The sequence below is a fragment of the Conger conger genome, chromosome 16 (assembly GCF_963514075.1).
Source record: "Conger conger chromosome 16, fConCon1.1, whole genome shotgun sequence".
NCBI classification, from domain to species: domain Eukaryota; kingdom Metazoa; phylum Chordata; class Actinopteri; order Anguilliformes; family Congridae; genus Conger; species Conger conger.
Window position 1 is genome coordinate 26,238,572 of NC_083775.1, and position 22,958 is coordinate 26,261,529.

A 22,958-nucleotide genomic window follows, 5' to 3' on the forward strand; every position below is an offset into this window, starting at 1 on the left:
ATTTTGAGGTAATACAATAATACACTGCTTGACTGAGTTCATGGTCTGAATACACTATTTTAAGAATGTAAAGTGTTGAAGAATTACATTGTGTGCACTTTTTTCGAACATGCATTCATCCATACAGAAACTAGGGAGATAAAATATATTATATAAAATAAAATATATGTTGAACGAAGCTGTGAAGAAAGCTCAAGAAGTTTATATTCTCCACTTTGAAGGCTTATCTTGGAAAGATACATTTTCTTGGGAGTCTTTTTGCACCTTTTTCCCATGTCAGTATCATTTCACATTGTGAACCTTTCTCTTTTTTTCGTCACCCACTCAGCTTTCCCTTTCTGTGTGTCCTTTCTTTAGGTTCCACCTTAGGGTCCATAGATGAGAGACAGAAGGCGGGAGAGAAAAGGGGACGTGAGTACCAGGCTCAGAGGAGATGCGTGCCACAGGAGAAATAAGCACAAACCAGCCTGAAGTCACCAAGACGCAGACCTTTGGAAATTAACCCTCCACAGTAAGAACCCAGACCAATTGTCTAAAAGGACAGAACAGGACCTTGCAAATCTCACAGATTTTTGGACTTTTTCCCCCAGAGTCGAAATCTTTTTTAACAACCTGTCGGTTAAGCCTGGCTGGTTGAAACCGGAGTTGTGGTCTCTTGTAGCTGTTGGCATAGCAATGACCTCACAAGAGGCTCCAAGGGCTGCCTGTGTAGGCATGGCGATGAGTGCCTTCTTCTGGTGGTTTGCTATTCTCTCTTTGACCCACACTGGCGGGGTCAGAGGGGACTGCTGGCTCATTGAGGGAGAGAAGGGCTTTGTGTGGCTGGCCATTTGCAGCCAGAACCAACCACCTTACGAAGCCATTCCACAGCATATCAACAGCACCATTGTGGACCTGCGACTGAATGAGAACAAGATCAAAAGCATCCACTACTCAGCCCTCAGCCGCTTTGCCAACCTGACCTATCTGAACCTGACCAAGAACGAGATCAACTACATTGAGGACGGGGCCTTTTCTGCCCAGTTCAACCTACAAATGCTTCAGCTTGGCTTCAACAGACTGCGGAACCTGACGGAGGGAATCCTCAGGGGTTTGGGCAAGCTGCAGTACCTCTACCTCCAGGCCAACCTGATTGAGACTGTGACACCCAATGCCTTCTGGGAATGCCCCAACATCGAAAACATAGACCTGTCGATGAATCGCATCCAGCAACTGGACGGGTCGACGTTCACCAGCTTGACAAAACTGACGACTTGCGAACTGTACATTAACCCGTTCAATTGCTCCTGTGAGCTCCTGGGTTTTGTCAAATGGCTCTCTGTTTTCCCCAACAGAACACACGAACGCATGGTCTGCGATTCGCCACCCGGTTTCTCAGGCTACAGTCTCCTCAGCCAGAACCCAAACAATCCCACTTACCGGAATGCGCTGCACATGCTGTCCACGGTTTGCACCGATGACTATGTGACTCCTTACATACCGGTGCCTCCTGATACCACTACTTATCCGCCGGACTCTACCCCCTGTGGGATGGAGGACTGCCCCTCAGGAACTGAGCCGGACGAGGTAATAGGCATCAGTCCAACCTACATTGACCTCGACATAAAACCAGTCATGAAACTAAAGCAAGTGTCGCACAAGAGTGCCATCATCATGGTCCAAATCCCAAACCCATACAAGAAAATGTATATCCTGGCCCTTTACAAGAACAACTTCTTCACCGACATCCAGAATCTGAAGCTTAATAAAGAGGAAATTGAGCTGAAAAACCTGAAGCCCCACACAGACTACACATACTGCGTGGTCTCCATACGGAATTCCTTGCGGTTCAACCATACTTGTTTGACCATCTCCACGGGCCCCAAAAGTGAGAAGGAGAGAGTGGTCAACAACTCCACTGCCACCCACTACATCATGACCATCCTCGGTTGTCTCTTCAGCATGGTGATATTTTTGGGTGTGATTTACTACTGTTTGCGTAAAAAGAGACAAAAAGATGAAAAGCACAAAAAATCTGACAGCCTCAAGAAAAATATAATTGAGCTCAAGTATGGTGCAGAACTTGAAGGTGGAACGATGCCTCGGATGTCACAGAAGCAGATGATGTCTGGAGAGAGCATGTCCAGGATGCCGTACCTACCTTCCAGTGAAATCGAACAGTACAAACTTCAGGATATAAGCGAAACGCCAAAAATGGCCAAGGGCAGTTACATTGAGGTACGCACCGGCGAGCCGCCAGATCGCAGAGACTGCGACCTCACCATCTCTGGGAACAGCCAAGGCTCAGTGGCTGAAATCTCCACCATCGCCAAAGAGGTGGACAAAGTCAATCAGATCATCAACAACTGCATAGACGCCCTGAAGTCCGAATCCACATCATTTCAAGGGGTGAAATCCGGAGCAGTGTCCACCGCCGAGCCTCAGCTGGTGCTGATCTCCGAGCAGCCTCCCAGCAAAGCCGGCTTTCTATCCCCGTCTTACAAGGACAGCTACCACCACTCTTTACAGAGACACCACAACGCAGATGCCTCCCCCAAGCGCCCCAGCACGTCCTGCGGCTCCATGAGGAGTCCCAGACCCTACCGCTCTGACATGGCCTACAAGTCCGAGGCCAAGTACATCGAGAAGACTTCCCCCACGGGCGAGACCATCCTGACGGTCACACCGGCGGTGGCCATTTTGAGAGCGGAGGCGGAGAAGATCCGGCAGTACAGCGACCACCGGCATGCCTACCCGGACTCGCTCCAGGTGGAGCAGCTGGAGGGGCCCGGGAACCGCAAGGCCTCCATTCTGGAGCCCCTCACCCGCCCGCGCCCCAGGGACATGACCTACTCCCAGCTCTCGCCCGAGTACCATGACCTCAGCTACGCCTCCAGCCCGGAGTTCTACTGCAAGCCATCCCATTCGTTTTGGGAGCGCTTCAAGATCCACCGCAAACGGCACAAAGAGGGGGAGTACATGGCAGCCGGACACGCGCTGCGTAAAAAAGTGCAGTTTGCCAAGGACGAGGACTTGCACGACATTTTAGATTATTGGAAAGGTGTATCGGCTCAACACAAATCTTGATTTCTCTCAGACTTTTTTTTTGGGCCAAAATAAATACACTAAAAACTGGAAGCATTTCAATTCCATATAGAGAGGGGAAAAAAGCTTAAATAATTAATACTGAGGCTCCTCTGCAGGTGTTTTACTTAGATTTGTGGACTGACTGAAAATGGAACCATGGAAATGCCAGTCTAACATTTGTAATGAAATAGACAAAATTAACAGGAAAATACCTTATCTTTTACCACGAAAAGAAAACAAAAAAAATGCATTGGAATATAATTATTTGGGTATCGCATGGCCGTGTCCTGTGACCGTGGATTAACTGTTGTGTACTTTAAGAGAAATCCAAACCAACAAAAGCAAACATGTCTGCCGAACACTTCGTATACAAGACTATGTTTCTTTTCCTCTAAGAACTGCATCCATGCTGTCTGCACACACACTTCTCACTGTGCATTGTGGAGGGAGAAAGAGAAGACAAGACTAATTTGTTCTTCTCTGAAAGAACTATGAACAGAAATAAATTTATATATTTGCAACTTTTTGCTGTAAAAATGCCTGTTTGAATCAGGTTTTAACCGTGGATTTCAGAGACAGCATCTTTATTACTATTCTGTTGGTCTCAGATGAATGTCTTCTGTCCTGATGGATAAAATTGCACTGTTCATTGAAATGGTACATTCTTCTACATGCCCCCATTGTTTTTTCCTGTCCCTACTCTTGCTATCCCATACTTACTTGCAGGTATCACAGAGCAAACTGCACAATATCTAAGGAGAGATCTGCGCAATATCAGTAATGTAAAATATGATGTAATATTCATTAAATACCAACATCCACGGTGGAGAGACCGGTTTCCAAGTGTAGCAAAAGTTCCAGAGGCAAGCCTCCTGCTCCTGTTTATGACGAGGCTGGTTTATCAGCAGCTCGAAGCTTCTGTCCCAACTGGTAAAAAGTTGACAAGACTCACAACAACAGTGAGGTTTTCCATGGGAACATCTCAAATCATTTAACAACACAAGCCAGTTTGGAGATAAATAGTTTTTTTTTTGTCCACAATATTTCAGCAGAAAAAAAATTAACTGTTGTTGTCACTTTCTCCTCCCCTCTGAGTTGCCTGAGTTCACCACAGATGCCTTGAGGTATAGAGACTCACCAGACCCGTCATCAGTTTGGAGGAGAAGGTTCGGTGCTGGAGCTTTTTACTGCTGTTCACTGGCGGTCTCTCAACAACAGTCACATTTCGTACCTATTACACAGCATACAAAGCTACAGATAGTGACTGGGCTTCTCCCTTAGTAGCCGAGATCCACCATTTCTCATGTAATTATGTTCAACCAAAGTGCTGCAGCAAAGAGGCTTCAAATGCCCTGCAGCCATTTCAGAGCCCAGACTGAACTTATGGATCTAAAGGATGAATGTATTCACATAATAAAAGTATGTGGCAGCTTTTTTTCTCTTTACAGTAGCTGCAGTCTTTGTTACTTACAAACTTTAGCCCCTCCCCCCACCTCACTGTTTTGTGAACCCAGTGCATCTAATTATTTTTCCTTTTTTTTTTTCTTGTCAAGTGTTTGTTAAAAAAATACAAACAACATGAAAAAGTAATGGGTGTTAGAAATTGATAGTCTGTTACTGTAGGATGTTTTTTTTATGTTGGGCTTAACATGTTTGAAACATTTAGACACAGGGTGAAAGAGAATGACTAAACCAAGCAGCTGAAGAGTGACTAAGTTTCTGCGCTAATGTGCTGAGTATTAATTCAATTTACAAAGTCTTGTTTTTATCCCAGGCTAAGTTGTTGCCACTGAATTGTATATTCTGAATTCTTTTATTCTTTCACTGGGTAATAGAAGTAATCGGGTTGTTCTTTCTCTTATTCCCACGGCCTTAAAATCCAGGGTTTCTAGATTTTTTTTTATTTCTTTTGTGTTTTCTCTCTGTTTTTCTTTTCAGTATTCAGATGTTTTGTTTTTTACATCCAAATTAATTTGCTGTTATTTTTCTAAACGTGACTCTATAGGCTACACAAGCTCTGTGTTTTAATGATAAATGAACAGGTAACCTGTGTTTTTTGTTTGTTGTTTTTTTACTGCGTACTGTAGCACTCCAGTGTCACAGTGAAGCCAGACAGAACAGGGAGACCTTCAGATGGAACGGAAGTAGCACCCGGTTAGAACGGGCTGTGTAAAGGCTAACTCAACTGAACTGAACAGGATAAAAAAACAGCCCCAACTGAGAGACATTAGAAGCGAACAAGAGCACAATAAAGTGTTTTTTTTTTTCCTTTCTTACTGCTATGTTATATCTGCTTCAGACAAAATACTGTGAAATAAAGGGAAGGGTTGGATCAATACAAATACTCTATTATTTATTTGCTTTTCACATTACTTCAAATGAGAATGTGAAGACCATTATTTCATTGATATACAATGGCACAATCACCCCTAAGATTGAATCCTGCGATATACTTTTGCTTATATGGCTTGTTTCATAATCTCCCTTTCATACAGTATGCTCGAAGTTTATGCCATGGGCCTCATTTTATTTCCTATAACTAATTGGATGCATTTACCTACTTACTTCCACGGAATAAAATGGAAACACTTTATCCTATACTGCATCAATACACATCTAAATCACTACAGGATATTCTTCATTTCCGAACATTTATAGTCATTTACTTTAATTAGTTTTATAGATTGGATTAATTGGGTTTTGTACATGCCTATCCTGCCATGGTAACAAAACCCCTTACCTGTATTCTCTTTTTCAACCTGTGCTTCATTCCCAGCAAGGTGCTTTCAAGCAGTAACTAAGTATTCCAAAACATCTATAGAATTTCTGTGAGCTTATGGATGTGCTAAAATGCACCTACTGTTGAAAGAATATTCCAGAAGTTTTCTTCCTCGTCATAAACGGTAGAATGAAAGGAAATGGTAAGTAAGCAATAAGATGATGCACACAAACAAGGTATGTTTCATGTGAATAATGACACAATGCAGATTCAAATTCAAAACATGAACATGGAGTTCCCTGTAGCAAATTAAGAATTCTTACATTGTTATTGAATGAGGCCATTACGCTGGAAGCAGAATTACTTGCGGCAAGGGATTCAACTAGAACAAGGGCTTGTATGGAACTGCTCTCAGGGGATTCCATACAGTATATTCAATGTCGCATTTCAGGAAATCATTATAGCATGAAAGTACATTATTATAATTATTTGTTATGCATAATGCTGCTTCACATTGCATATAGTTCACAATCGTACATCGTTGCTCAGGATGACTATCCAAAAAACAACAACCACAATATAAATAAAGTTGACATATTTAACTTCAATATCTGGTGTCAATATACATTCCCAGAGAATAGATTTTGCAAGGTCATTGATTTCCTTTTCTTGAAATGTGCTTTTCATAAAAAGCTATGTGTCTTACAAACAGTCTCCACCATACAAACTGTCCTGATTGAATGTGTGTACATGCATGGTTTCTTGGTTTGTACATTGTACATTACATATCAGGTGTCAGGACCGAAGAACCAATTGCAACTCGGGAGTAGGCAAAATAAGTGCCTTTACTTTGCGATATGCAGATCAGGCAGGCAGTGGTCAAACGCAGGTAGGGGCAAAAGTCCAAAAACCGAGTAAACCGAGGTACAACAGACATCCAATATGAAGGTGAGGTCACAAGCAGAAGTCCATACACAATAACACAAACCAAACAGGCAAAGGTACCGAACATAATCCAAGAATAGAAACACAGAAGTCCAGGCAAAGTTTGGTGGCAGGTGATCAAACAAAACAGAAGGCTAATCCAAAGAAGAGAAGTCAGAGTACACAAAGGAGGTGAGAACACAGAACAGGCAAGCAGCGAACCGCTGGAAAGAACGATCAAAATACATTACAATCTGGCAAAGGACTAAGGCAAACAGGCGGGTTTAAATACACAGAATGATTAAACTGAAATGATAAACAGGTCTGAGTGAGGGGAAACGCAGTGAGACACTGGTGAACTGAATGAATGAATCAATTAAAATATAAAAAGCAAACTGAGACATGAGGCACAGAGGACAGCACAGGAAAACAGAAAATGCTAGGCAGGGGAATGCAGAGTGTGACAAGATGTAGCTTTATATGTCCATGGTCAAGGGTGAGCAGCCAGTGGAGGAAAACATTGTGTATCTTTTTGTATGTTGTTTTTTATTTGTATCGGAGCACATTTTTTAAGTATTTTCTTTCTTTACACAACAAGGTCAATGGAACTGAAAGGAAAATTGAGCAAACTAATAGAAAATAATGGTTTAAATGTACGGGCAGTGGGATATCGTGATCATGGCTGAGCACAAGATGCTAAGAACAGAGTGTGATTCAGGGAATAGAACTTGAGGGAATAGAGACCTGACTGAATGGAAAAATCTGCCCAAGCAACCCAGCATGACTGACAGTTACACATCCCTGGTAATTTCTCATATTCAATTCACACAATTAGCACACATCCTGGGATTTCAAGAGGGCAGAATTAGTTATTCAGACTCAACCCAACAAAATACAGGGACCCATGAAGGCCAAGAAAAGGTTATAATTCCATGCAAATTAATAAACCATCACTTTGGGAAGTAAAACATTCTCCAGTGATAACACACCAGTATGTACAGTGCGTATTTAACAGACCCATTACAAACTGCTTCAAGTCTTCCACATAATGTGCTCATTAATTTTGTGTGAGGGGGAAAAAATCCCCAAATTGGTTTAAGCTTTGTGATGGATTGTTCCGGTAAAAGTAACAAAGGCAAAATACCATGACTCGCCGGAGGTAAAGGTAGAAGTGATTCATCCTGATACTGTATGTCTGTACATTTTCTTAATAGCTAATAGTGTATCTAAAAGTCCCATATTAGGCAGGGAGGTCCCATAATTCCACCAAAAATGGTTGTTCTGTACTGCCATCGTCGCATTGCTATGAAACACACCAAAACAGTCGGGAAATCGACTCACTCGACAATGCTCTTGTGAAGAGGCTGCAAAATTTGAGTTGCTATTTGTTTACTGCAAACTGTAAATGCGATTTGTTTGATATCCACACCCACCCTAAGTCCCACTCTCTCAAATGTGTATGTGACCCATATTCAAGCAAGGGGAATGTTTTTAATTTAATTTACCTTCAGATGTAGGAAGCACACCTCTGATTTATCACTTTGAGAATGTACCAATAAGAAGTTGAGTTATTAAGAGGTGTGTCTTTCATCAGTGTTGAGGGTTCAAAGGTTCAAATGGCCGGCGTCAGAGAGACTGATCCTCCCTGACCCGACCACTTCGATACATGGGGAGGGACACCACCAGCGATTTAATAAAACAAGGGTTCATTGATCTACGAGGGACAGTTTCCCAGCACCATGCTGCTAGGTCGTAGCCTAGCGAGATGAAAGCAGCTCTTTATGACAAAATTGGCCCATATATATGGATGAAAAATGGGCCACTGACTCTGTAGATCACAAAGACAAAGTGAAGCGATTTCCTCCACAGACACCATGGTGGCAGGGGTATTCATTAAACATTAACCCTTATTGACCATGAGTTAATGCTCTCCAGTAATTCCTTTCAGTCATGGGCAGAAGCTCAGAGAACCCCACACTATCTCCAGCACTGGTTTTGAGTTGTCTCCTGCCACCGTTTGTCATCAGATATCTCAAAATAGACATTGTTTGCCCTTGATACACTGTCTTCTCCCAACCCCTCAATGTGGAAATTGGATGATCTCTTCCTAAACCGCCAGTTTTGCTACTTTACTGTCACGAACAAGGGATTTATCTTTTCTCTGAGCTCCGTAATTAAAGTTACAAATGGAAATTGACATACACGCACACAAAGAACCAGAGCTAATCAGTTCAGCTCAGGCAACAGTGGTACAAAAAAATGATTGACAATCCAAGAGCTAAGTGCTACAACTAAAAAGTTGTAACCTTTTACAGGTCTTCATGCCTGCCTTTAATCTATGTCTTTGAAGGTACAAACAATTTCACTGGAACGAAATGGGATTTAAAAAATTCCATTGCAAAAATCTGATTACACATTTTCCATTGAATGTTAGTCTTTGATACCACAAACTAATTATTTACAGTTCTTGTTAAAACATATTCAAATGCATAAGAGCTCACCATTTAATGACACATTTAGTTTTTATTTTGGACATGAAAACCTTTCAGAATATGTCACATGAACTGAATTCCTGCAATAGCAGAAATTGTACAGCCGATCATATAAAGATGACACATAAATTTCCACACATCTAAAATGTTCTGACAGAACCTTCTACTTCCAAAAATCGTTTCTGGATAGAAGCTGCCTGAGTTGCAAGGTCTCAGTGATTTATAGATATAGGCAGTGTTGTACAGCAGATGTAAAGCACATCTAACCAGTGCTGAGGTGATGCTAAAAGCAAAACGTACACACTGCAATGGCCAAAATCCCTCTGTGCTTCCTGCAGGAAAAATGAGAGATTATCAACAGAGCAGCACCATATAGCTGCATTTTCAAATGTATTTTTTTCTGGTTTGACTTTCATGGTGGTTTGTGACCTACCGTAGGCCCGAAGAGCCTAGGAGTCCTGCCATTCAGCTGGTAGCTACCCGTGTTGCATTATTTCATAATTTTATTGGTGCATTATTTTATTATCAAATTTGTATTACATTAAAAGTAAATTGGCTGAGTTTAATCTGACAAGGCAGTAATAAAGTTCTGCACAGCTAATGTGTAGTTAATGTACACAATAATGGGAAATATGTATTGTTTTTATCAAATGGAACATGTATTGACATGACATTTCAATAGACTAGATTCGATAATAGATTCGATATTTGAAATAGATTCACTGTTCTCTCAGACTATACTGCATTATGACAGGCCATACATGAAAATAAGCCTTTGTATACTTCCTTGTCAGATTCTGTGAAGGTATGTGGTTCTCATAACCTGTAATGGCACTGACAAGGTTCAAATTGACAGTGCCCTTGAGCCCTGACCAGAGGTCAGGTAATCCAACATTAACCATGCACTTATCGCAATATAATACTTTTTTCAATGCAAACACATCTTGTTTCAATCATTTTCTGAAAGATATCTTGCATTACCAATGCAAATAATTGCAGAGAAATACATTTTCCTTTGTCACGACAAGAAATTCGAGCAAGTGTATATGTAGTTTTTATGATTGTGTACCATTATCATTTGGGTAAAGTCATTCAGCCCATGTAATATGTGTATATTCAATGCAGGACAGAAGGGGTGTGTCCATTTCCAACCTGTGAAATTGAAATGCCTGTCACTGAAATAACTCTTCACTTCAGTCACACACCAACTGGCTATGCAATCTGCACTACAGAGAGGAAGTAGTGGGAGTCAATGGCATTTTTTCAACCCTGTCATAAACCTGGTGATTTGTATTTTGTTCAATAATTGATTAATATTGATTAGTATAAGCAGTCAGTCAATCCGATGGAAAATGGTTTTACATTACACTCTCCCTGGTTTACACAGCGCTTCCTTTTGCATATTTATGAAGCAGGTTTCACACTCGTTTGATAAATCACCTTGCCCGATTGAATAACTGCAATGAATAATAAAATGATGTCACATTTTATTATATGACTGAAAAACAGACTAGGTGGCTAGCTAGGTAGCTTGCTTTCCGGCTAGCTTTCAAGATCTTTGTTCTGCTTTATGTGCTCCTGTACATATTCACAGTAAGACTGTTTGCTTGAACATTCAGTAGGTTCCCTGATAGAATACAGCTACAATTGTGGATGCTGTCCCCCAGTGATATTCATTATAGCATGTGTATTGCAGTGTAATAATTGTTAATTATGAAATGTTGCATTATTCTGATTACTTCGATTAATATGTCATATTTGTTATTGCCCCAGTGACCTTAATATTCTTTGTTCGATAAGTTACCAACCTAAAAGGACCACCTTTTGGTGGTCACAGCATTTCCAAGAATCGGTAAGGACAATGCAAACTAAACTTGAGTAAGAACATGATCAGCACATGCCACTGTTGTCATGAGAACATAGCGCCACCTATATTTTAAAGGAGTTACTGCAGAGATTTCAGAATATACGGTTCTTCCAGGGATTTTGAATGTTTCACAGCAAATTAACATTGGAACATTATCTATCAAGATGAACTCCCAACCTATATATAAAAGAATATAACCGCATGACCAGGAAGTATCACCATACATATTGACATAGCTTTCAACTAATAACTGACATAGTCATTTCCAAATGTCATAGAGAATCACCGTTATGACACCCCTGCCATAGTATACCTTCTAACAGGTTGTTGTGTCAGTTTTGTCATAACAGAAACAGCAAATAGTTTCATATGTCATAGTTATGAATCACATCATTACATGTATTATATCATGGTAATAATCATCATTTCCATGTTAAAATTACCAATGTCAAACTGTCTTATTTTCTTGAAGTTTCTTCTTTCTTTCTTAAATCTGTCTATTTAAACCTGCCTCTGTCTTTGCCAGATCCAGCATTCCTTCCAGTGGTTTTTTTGGTCTGATTTACCAATGTTCCAACCTGTTCAGTTTTACCTGACCACCGTCTTCTGGATTACCCTTCTGTCTTCACTTCTGCATTTATTTCTCTCCTCTGTTGGGTACAAAACATGAATCTTCTTAGTTTGCCCTCTTGTTGATCATGATAGCGCCATTTTAGCACATATGGTCTCAGACAAAATGACACCAGATGAATCGTGTTCCTAAGCAGCACCATTCCTCATCCCAAAGTATTTAAACGAGATTCAGTACCTGAATGCAATACTAATATGCTAATATTTCACCAATGAGCCAAGTTTTCGATTGCCACAAATATCATCATTAACATAAAGACTGAAAAAGCAGTTATTTGTATGACATTTTTGTACTTTCATTAAAGGCTGAAAAAACACCAAGAATGAATCAGTACTTGTTTTAACACTGCTACTTCCAAAACTATGCTTTTGAAGCAGCAGAGTTACAGCAGACACTTTGATGTGCATGACCTTAAAGTAATGACCTATTTGGCTCCAAAGGAAATTCATCTTCGATTTAAAGAAATCCAAACTCAGCCGAGAGCAAGAGGTTTTTTTTTTTTTTAATTATTGCTTCCTGTCCCAAACCATAAATTATTCCTTTACATCTCTCAAAACCAAACCGTGTTAATAATACATTAAACTCCAGCACAGAGACACACATCCCTGTCTGGTTTTATTGTTTTTGGCAAAAAAGAGAAAATAAAAAATAGATAAAACGGAAATGAGAACAGGCGCACATCCCCTATCATGTGTCCTGGGCTTCTGTAAACTCCCATTTTCGCAATGTCACCGTGAGCTCCAGGGACCTGTCAGTCCATCTCGTCTTTCCGGAATCCCCCGTGGAGCACTCATTGCCTTTGCCAGAGGAATGGATAAAACAATCCTTCTTCATCTTCTTCTTCTTCTTCTTCTTCTTCTTCTTCTTCTTCTTGTGTTACTGGGGTGATTAAAGAATTTCCTTTCGACACAGCGAAGCACTCTGGGAGATTCGGGTGAGAGCGAGCCAATGCGGCCGTGTCCGTGAGATCGAGACTGCTCTGAAGGGCTGACAAACAGCCCCGTGCCAGCGGTGTACATCTCCCCGTGAAGGAGCCCGATGCAAATCATACCCCGGAGATTAAAATAAGGAGCAAGATGAGAGGATGCAAATGAAGTTGGAAATGTTGAGATCCATAAATGCTCTGCCGAAGGAAAGATTAGCAAAAGACCGATCTGTCTTGTCTGCTACCTTTCAGTTTTCATAGAGTACTTAGATCACCCAGAATTGTTTTCTGTTAGGTTATCTTCTGCATTTACTGCCGTTAATTCTGTGCAGGGGCATGTATTCATTCTGCAATGTATATGCAGCATTTTCTTTCATTACCATAGATGATATTTGTACCTCTTACCCAGAATGTCTGTAGATGTGCTAACTCTAGATCAGTTTCAAAACCCTTGGTCCAGACTCTCAAATGGGTCACCAGATTGGCCGGGGGGGGTGGGGGTTTGGCCTGAAATAAGATATCTGCTCACTGATATATAGATACATCTCTCTACATAGGGATAACGCAAACTAAATTTGAACATTATTATCCCTTGTACAATCAGGTTCACAGGTAAAACATTGACCCATAAGGGTTCTATTCAGAAGGAAATCAAATGGTGTTGATGCAACTGGCTGCAAAGCTGAGATACCATTTCAACTTACTGTAAGAGTTACTTTGCTAGTTAGAAGACTACATTACTAGCCGATGTTTTGGACGGGCCTACTTCATTTAAGTTGAAAATAAATAGAGTAATAATGCTGGGTGATTAGTATGTTCAGTTTTCGAAAGTAATCAGTTTTCTATTTCGATTTTTTTTATTTTCAAAGGTTCCAATGTTGTGGCTGCACAATGGACAGCAAATCACATGGATAAATTATTCTCACTTTAGTCTTTAAAAAGTACTTGTCACATGCTACTCAGGGAAGATAAGTTACCTGGATTGGTCTGATGGTGGTGCTATAGGAATTGGAAGTGAATTCTTTGACCATCTGTGGTCAAAATTAATTCTGGATTGGCCCCTCACATGCTGAGGAAAGTGATCATTTTCCTGCCTCTGCCCTTGACAACAACTTGCATGTGCGAAGCTGGAATCTCCATTCTAACCAAGATGTAAACAAAACAAAAAAAACTGACTGAACGCTGCACCTGGCATGCGTTGTCCTGCGAACCAGTCCAGGACCAGATCATTCAGAATAGACAAGCATGCCCTTCACACAAAGTAAATGGTATTTCGTTTGGCATTTTTGAGATTTGACTTCATCGCACGTACAAGTACGAGTCCTGTTTTTATGATATAGGCCGTCTGAAAAAAGTTTGAAAACCACTGCTTTGGATCACGAGAAAGGTTGTCATGCCTGATTTGTTAAAAAAAACGGATGTATCTGGAAACCGATTTTACGCTGATACGTATATTGGTATACCAATATACATCTTGGTTAGAATGGAGATTCCAGCTTCGCACATGTAAGTTGTTGTCAAGGGCAGAGGCTGAATATATTTGTAAATCTTTGAACTAAACATTGAAGGAATCCAGAATGGCAGTCTAAAAACAAAGAGTACACTTCAACTCAATACAATTTATAGCAGGGCACTGCGGTTTATTTACATTAGAGAAAACACTGCCTACAAGAGGCCCTCTGGCACTGTCTGTTGTTGAGTAATTAAACCATGCTTGAATTAGCCTGGAGTGGATCACGCATTTCATTTACTGACAGAATTTTACATTGCATTTTGGCATTCAGCTGACACACATATCCAGAGGTTTTTTACGCAAGCTGCTTTTTCACCCTTTCTTAACATATGTTTAGAGCTATACCTACTCGCGTAGTGGGCACACACACGTGGAGTTATTTCTCCTTAAATGTATAGTACCAGAAACAGTAAATCGATACTGTAAGCTCATATGAGCTAAAAGATCCTAAACATACATTTATTTTTTTCAGTTTACACAATGTACAATGGAATATAACATTTTACTACATTAATGGCATTTGCCAGACGCTCTTATCCAGAGTGACGTACAGTTGATTACAATAAGCAGGAGACAATCCTCGCCTGGAGCAATGCAGGGTTAATGGCCTTGCTCAAGGGCCCAAAGGCTGTGCAGATCTTATTGTGGCTACACCGGGGATCGAACCACTGACCTTGCAGATCCCAGTCATGTACTTTAACCACTATGATACAGGGCACCCTACGGGCCCTAATTATAGAGATAGAAACTTTATAATTAACAATCATGCATACATTTGACACAATATAGAAGTATCTAATGCCCACTGGATTACAGTTCAAGTAGATACACGCACACACAATATAGTGCAGTATATGCAACTGAAGTCAGAACCCTATTCAAAAGATGAAAGAGAGAAGCTGACAGAATTTTGAGTGTGTCTGTGTGTCTGTGTATTTACTGGCATTCAGAAATGTTTGCTGTGTCAATCCCATTAATGTCTTCCTCGTATTCAAACTGAGGAGATCTCTAAGGCAGTTGAGCTGTCAGTGTTCCTCTTGTGACAGAGCCCTTGCAGTACTTTATTTTATTTATCATATATTTCTTTTATATTTTAAAGTTTGTCTTCTTTAAAGGCTTTGAAATATATTTTGATCTTAAATGTTTCTGTCAGTTCGTTTTCTTTTTCACATTACATTTTGTCTCGTTCCATGATTTCTGAAAATGTATTTCACAATCTTTTTCCTTTTTTTTGGTGTGACTCTTAAGTTCATTTCCTACATTATGGTGGGACATTACTGTAATTTAGTGAATGACACTGAGCCCAAAATCATAGTTGTGAAAAATGTGCTGGTGTTCAGGATATTTATTTAAAGTGTGTGTGTGTGTGTGTGTGTGTGTGTGTGTGTGCATGTATTGATTGCAGCTCATTTTTTTATTTTTTATTTGGCGGGATGAGGGGTATTTGGAGGTGTATGTCTTACTGAACAGTCTGTGTAAATATGGCCAATGTGTGGTTTGCTGTGTAATACATTTAAAACCTGACTACAAGAATGCACAATGTGCAACATTTGTGGACATTCTGTATCAAACAGTTAGCCTTTTGTCAGGTCTGTGGTTGTTGTATTGCAGTGGTCTCCAACCCTGGTCCTGGAGAGCTACTGGGTCTGCTGGTTTTCATTGTTACTCTACACTTAATTAATCAATTAAGGCAGTTGTTTACACACTTAACTCACCTCGCCTGGTTACCTGGGTCTGAACAGGGTGCTGATTTTACTGTGAAAACAAAAGCCAGCAGACCCAGTAGCTCTCCTGGACCAGGGTTGGAGACCACTGTTGTAGTGGGTTTATTTGGTTCTGAGCTGAGGCTGGTGGGTGGAGCCACCTCCTTTTTATTCCATTTGGGCCACATGTGGCTAATCAACCACAGGGTTTATAAGCTTACTTTTCAGTTTAAGAGGGCTGAGGACTTAAGTCAGGGGTGTCAAACTCCAGTCCTGGAGAGCCGCAGTGTCTACAGGTGTTTGTGGTTTCCTTTCAATCAGCAGCCAGTTAAGGCCTTGAGAACAAGGTGTGTGGACTCTTTAGCCAATGAAAGACTTTGAATTGTATCTCTCGTGCTGAAACACACCAAAAACCAGCAGACACTGTGGCCCTCGAGGACTGGAGTTTGACACCCCTGAAGTTCTTTAGGCAGGGAATATAACAAGCTGACAGAAGCTTGATTAGACTAATTTGCATTTATCCACCTGGATGCATGCATGTTCTAATAGCATCGGCGACTAGCAATCTATTGAAGACATCCATAGTGTCAGTACTCATTTGAGAGTCCCAGTCGGCTACTTAAATTTTTTTAACCAAACTAACATTGCAAGGACAGCTGTTGTCAGAATGTACCTTTATTTTTAGTTAGAGTTCACAAATACAAACTGGCAGCCTAGTCTTATTGTGGGAAATAGTGTGCCTAGAACCACTAAGTGGAGGTATGCATGTGGGCAAAAACAAACAACTGCTGAGTATCGGCCCAATTCAAGCACTGAGCGCTAGCCAGTCTTCCACCGCATGCTCCTTCTCCCACATCAAAACTGTACTGCACGTTGGCTTGAAGGGCTGACTGTCAAGCTCCCATTTTTTCATCTCATTTTATTTGTGTATCTGGTCCCAGCGGGGTCCCGGTGGCTTCTGTCCGGGCCGCTGCTGCCGACTCGTTCACACCAGGCAGACCATACCCCGACGTTCGGCCAATGCTGTCGTCAGCCGACTGTCTTGGTTGGCTTGGTGTATTCCCTGCTTTTCAGTTAAAGATTCAGAGTTGAATGAGAGACTTGAGAAACACTCACAGTTTACATTTTTACATTTTAGTCATTTGGCAGACGCTTTTAGTCCAAAGCGACTTACAAGTGCATAGGTTCTTCCACAAGTCAAAGCATCACATCCATAACTAGGAAAATACACATAAAATGCTGTTCTAAACATAGAGTCATCATAAGTGCAATTCTTTTTTTTTTTTTTTTTTTGGGGGTTAGACAAGGAGGATAGGGATATCAGAAAGGGGGGCAGGGGAAATCAGGAGGGAGGACTAAGGTAGAGTTTGAAAAGGTATGTTTTTAGTCTGCATTGAAATAGGGGGAGGGATTCTGCTGTCCTGACAGTGGTAGGCAAGTCATTCCACCACTGAGGAACCAGAACGCAAAACAGGCGTGAACGTGCAGCTCGACCACCAGGTGCACGTAGAGAGGGAACCATAAGGCGACCAGAGCTGGCAGACCGGAGTGGTCTAGCTGGGGATTAGGGAGCGATCAAGGATTGTATGTAAGGTGGGGCAGTCCCCTTAGCAGCCTGAAATGCCAACACTAGGGCCTTAAATCAGATGCGTGCGGCAATAGGAAGCCAGTGGAGGCCAATGAGAAGCGGGGTGACATGAGCCGACCTGGGCTGACTGGTGATCAGGCGGGCTGCAGCATTCTAGACCAGCTGGAGGGGCTTTATGGCACATGCTGGGAGACCGGCTAGGAGGGAGTTGCAGTAATCCAGGCGGGAAATGACGAGCGCCTGGACTAGGAGCTGGGTGGCTTTCTCCGTCAGGAGATGACAGATACGGCGTATATTGTACAGAAAGAACCTGCAGGTTCTGGCAGTGGAGGATACTTGTGGAGCCAGGGTGAGGCAGTTATCAAGAGTCACCCCAAGATTCTTTGCCGTACGGGAGGAGGAAACTACAAAGTCCTCAACAGTCAGTGAGAGGTCGATTGACGGAGAGGACTTAGCAGGGATGTAGAGAAGCTCAGTTTTGGCAAGGTTAAGCTTCAGGTGGTGGGAAGTCATCCACGCAGAGATACCAGCCAAGCAGGCAGAGATCTGTGTGGTGACTTGGGTATCAGGGGGGAAGGAAATAAAGAGTTGGGTGTCATCGGCGTAAAAATGATAAGAAAAGCCATGGGAAGAGATAACAGAATTAAGAGACATGGTGTATAGCGAGAGGAGGAGAGGACCAAGAACTGAGCCCTGCGGGACAGTTTGTAGGGGGTGAGGGTCAGAGACTGAGCCCCTCCAAGTCACCTGGTAGGAGCGACCAGAGAGGTAGGAGAGGTAGGAGGAAAACCAAGTGCAGAACTAAGTGCAGAACTAACTAACATACGAGTGCAGACCCTGTGACACCCATCCCAGACAGCGATGAGAGCAGAATCTCAGGGTTGACTGTATCGAAGGTGGCCGACAGGTCGAGGAAGATGAGGACAGAGGAGAGGGCACTGTTAAGCGCCCCCACCCCCTTTTTTATTTTAGCTCAGGCTTGGTTTAATCTTACTCTGAAATCTCCATTGAGTGAATACCAGAACATTCACTGAGATCTCCCTTTCCCTACACACTCATGATCTCAGACAGTTTGTGTAGGGAATGGGAGATCTCAAAGACACCCTTCTAGTGTCCACTAAATGGAGATTTTATGGGTATTTGTTTTGTTTTTGTTAGTTCCCAGTATGACATGGATAATGTGTGTTAGAGTACACGCATTATTACAGTTTCTCTCCCACTAGATGCTAGTACCAGTTTGAATCGCTATATTGTCCATTACACAAGCATGTGACCATGGACTTTCTTGACATAAAGCAGAACACTTAGTTTTGTTCAGCTATCCTGCTGTTCTCCCATTGTTAGCACCAGACCAACTGAATGAAAGCACTCAAGCACTTGCTTCATGGGTCTACAGATGCAATTCCCCAGCAATATTTTTATGAAGCACTTTCTACTCCTCTCACCCTTCACTCCGAAACCAATACGTTTAATTCTACCTGAAGATCCATTTCATATCTGCAGCTTCCTTTATCAGTTTGGTGCCTGAAACCAGCCTCTGCTTCAGTTTCAGTTGCAGTTATTGTGATGTAGCGTAGCCAAACTGTTGCAGTAATTTTGCATGCATCTAATTTAGTTGTTAGCCTAACAACTGAAACTCTCCCACCGGTGTGATGCTATTCATTCATGCTGGCTGGTGTGTATGTAGGTTTTCATTGTCACCAATTGTACCAATTGTGGCCAAATGAGCTAATTAGCTGAATACACTTCTGCTTGTTTAACTGTAGATTAGACCAAAACAAGATGTTTCATGTTGGGCCACAGGAAATATACTCAACGGTCATTCATGAACTTATCAAGAAATATAGCTGACATGACAATTACAAAATGTTTGGGTTAATGAAATGGTAAAGGCGGAAATTGGTATGAAACCCTGTGTTATGGCCAAGTAAGTGCCGCCTATAGGACACAGTCAGAACCAGGAAAACTGATTAAATCCAGTGGAGTCTAATAAAGATCACAAGGCAAAAATACCTCCACTGGATACAGCAAGTATATAAGATTCAGAACTTCAGCAGTTATAAAATTGGATCCAAAGTTAACTGACTTGTTGATATTCACTATCTATCAACTGGTAATAAAATTTGGAAATCAAACGCTATTGAGTGCCTCATTTTAGGGGGTTTCATTGGCCACTTTGTCTTGCTTATCGACCGCCATGCTGAGCGTTATCCAAAAATGTGTGCGCATCATTGTTGTGTGCTTATCTTTACAGAGGAGCAGGGAAATGTTCCAGATCAATAAGCTTGAGTCTTGGCAGATAGAATCGAGATGCAATGTGTCTCATATAAAATAGGCTTTGGAGGATTATAACAGCTGGGGAACTATATGTTTTTAGACTTTTTTCTAGATGGAGCAAATCACTAAAGTCGGTAAACTGACAAACATTTGCCATTTCTGTAAAACTAATAAGTGAAAATGCATTTATCTTTCTAAGTACTTGTGTATTGAGCAGGTAATAGCAACCATTGCAGCTAATTCCCAGGAAGATATTGGCAGAAAAAGTGATAATTCTGAGATTGCTGCATATATCCAAATTTAAGTTAAGCACAAAGTTTCATGAGAGTTTATCTCAAATAAATGTTTTGAAGGTTTTTAGTGCCTTACCTCATTAAATGTAATTGTTAAATTCCTACTTTTATGAAACAAGGTAGGACATTGGCAGTACATACCTCTCTTTGAAATACACCTCACCAGTGTGAAGACCCATACAATACAGCACAGCATCAATCGTCACACTTTTATACTTCACCTGATTAAAGACCAAAAAAACTGTTGCAGAAAGAGAGGGAATAATATTTTCAAGAAGATGTCAGCAGAATTTAGTACAGTAGAACACAGTGTAATGTTACACATAGAAAATTAGACTATTTTTACAAACCCATTTTTAAAAGGTCAGTAATCAGAAAAGTGAAGAAAGAAGAAAAGTGTTGCGAAGTTTGTACCCTGAGACAAGATTAGAGAAATTAATGTACCAGCATAAAAATATTACATTTCAAATTTTCAACTTGAACTATGAGTCCATTTTTTTCATGTAGAAAAGTACCTACTGTATGCAAAGTTTTGAGCCTACATTGAGAGTAAATATTGAAATATATATCGATATAAAATAAAAACTGTATTTGAATATGATTTTGAATTTAGTTAAATTGAACATGATAATATCATATTGATAACATCATTATTGTTAGTCCAAATAAATGCCATTATAAGCAAATTATGACATAATTATGTTTCATTATTGAAACAAATTGCTGCACATCTGTAATTGTATAAAACCCCTTCCATAAATTCTGTGGGACCTTTATGGGCAGGTCTGACTGCACAGTGTTCCCGTAAGGGATGCTTAGTTTTTCACTTAAGTTAAGAGAGGATTCTCCCATTTACTGACCCTTTCACAATACCTCCAGCAACAACATGGTTTTCCCAATTATCATATCCAAGTAGTATCAATAAACAGGGTTGAGGTTAATTCCTTTTCAGTTACATCCAATTCAGGAAATTAACTGAGGTTCAGTTAATTAAATGAAAATTCCTTAACACATAATGGCCATTTTGCGAATTTATTGTAATTTTCAATCAAACCAAATTAATTATTTATTGAATTTCATTTCATTTTCTGAATTGGCTCAAAATCCTGGCGATGATAGTACCTAATTCTGGCATCTCTCTGCTTCCCCCACCAAGCAGAGACAAAACGACACTACAGGGTAGTGTGACTACTGACAAAGCTTTAGCGCGCACACAGCTTGGCTTATGCTAATTAGCTTTAGCGAAGTGGCACCGAGGAGCCAGGAGGGTGCTTTGGCACTAGGGTGTGACATTTTCATCAGGACCCTCTAAGGGACTGTAGCTCAACACTCCCTCCTGGCAAGAAAGGGAGAAAGCCACACAGGCATTACTTCTCATTATCAGATTACAGAGCAGGACAGAGACCAGATCTCACCTTGACCCACATTCCATTTGAGAGCATATTTCTCTGTGGCACTTCCTCCTTGAGGAAAAAAAACCCCAAAACACCTCCCTCGCAGACCAGTGACCTACTCTCAGACCAGCTGAAAGATAGGAGCAAATCAGAAACAGATGAAATCGATTAACCCCAGGTCTGAAGAGACTGGTCTGAAGGTAAGGTGCCTGGCGATTGCTGTTCTCATTGGGGTAGTTCACCCACTTATTCAATGGTCGAAAGATCAATGTGTATTATAGATGTTCTGGCAAATTATATAGCTGCCACAGAGCTGTGAAAGGACTGTAGAACAATCAGAATTATATTGTGCAACTACAATGGGTTCTGCTCAGTGTGTTTATACATTCCATCACTCAAACACCATACATTTTATTCCGGAAAGAAATCATTAAAGTCGTAACTGCCGTAGAAAACAAATTGGAATGTGCAAAATGAGATTTTATTCTCCCCAGGAACACATTCCACTGTGAGGAATATTACTGTACGTCGGAGTCACCACGATGTGGCTGAACAATGAACATAATGAAGATCTGCTGAAAGCACACAGGCCATGACTTCCTTTTCAAATCGCGTCAATGTCTTAATCTTCCTCACTGTTCTTCTGCCGAATGCTCATTGTTATTGTTTATCCCCCTCCACATTCCCTTCCTAGTGAGAGTCACAGGAGATGCCTCCATCCCTCTCCCAGATGAACCCATTCCCATTTTATCTTTTCTCTCCAACACTCCCTTTCAACTGACTTTCCCAGTTGATTTTTCCCCCCTTTCTTTCTCCCTTTCTCTTCCAAGTGACATTCCCAGTAGACCCCTTCTCCGGCACCCTCCACTTTCCTCTCCTCTTTCTTTGAAAAATACATTTCCAGAATGTGTTCTCTAGCACCCCTCTATGTGTCTTTTATGTGTTTCTTGGTAGGCAGAAAGCTGGAGTGCTGCTGCAGTTGAGATTTGGTTACACTGAACCTCGAGAGGAATGGCGGTGGTGTTTCAGCGGTATAGGTGGAAGCCTGGTGTGTCCACAGGCATGTGTTGTTACTCCATCTCTTGCTTGCTACATGACATTTATTTACTCTCATATTGGCTTATGACCTGTTTGCAGTTCTGTATTGTTCGCGGAATGTGCATGTACTTTTTACAAATTGTCCAAGATGGCTGGGAGTTCTAAGCCAGGATCATCTTGGCACACTAAATGTTTTATTTTTTGAAGAAGAAAATATGGAAAAATATGAATTTGCCATTGCAAATCTTTTGTATGGACATCGTGTGACTGCAGCTCAGTGACTGTAAACAAACCCAGAGGGAAATGTATTTATTTTTCTAGTGAGAGAGAAGAAACACTTCACACATTTTCCAACAAAACAAGGTCTTAGGCCCCAAACCTAACAGCAACATTACTCTCACACCCCTTCCTTGCCCCTTTAAAGGGCAGGAAAAGCAAGAAATAACACGGCATCAAATCATTTTCCTTTTAGCTCATGTCCCGGGAGACTGGCAAATGAGAGATGGGCTTGTTATTTAACAGAACGTG

At 41.1% G+C, this 22,958-nt stretch overlaps 1 protein-coding gene across 1 annotated transcript; it reads left to right on the forward strand.

Moving 5' to 3' along the window:
* The first annotated feature begins 675 nt into the window (after positions 1–675).
* On the forward strand, positions 676–5,408 carry LOC133115063 (protein ELFN1-like). Its single transcript, XM_061224780.1, has one exon. The coding sequence runs from the start codon at positions 676–678 to the stop codon at positions 3,064–3,066; it is 2,391 nt and encodes a 796-aa protein (XP_061080764.1). The 3' UTR covers positions 3,067–5,408.
* Positions 5,409–22,958: the final 17,550 nt, after the last annotated feature.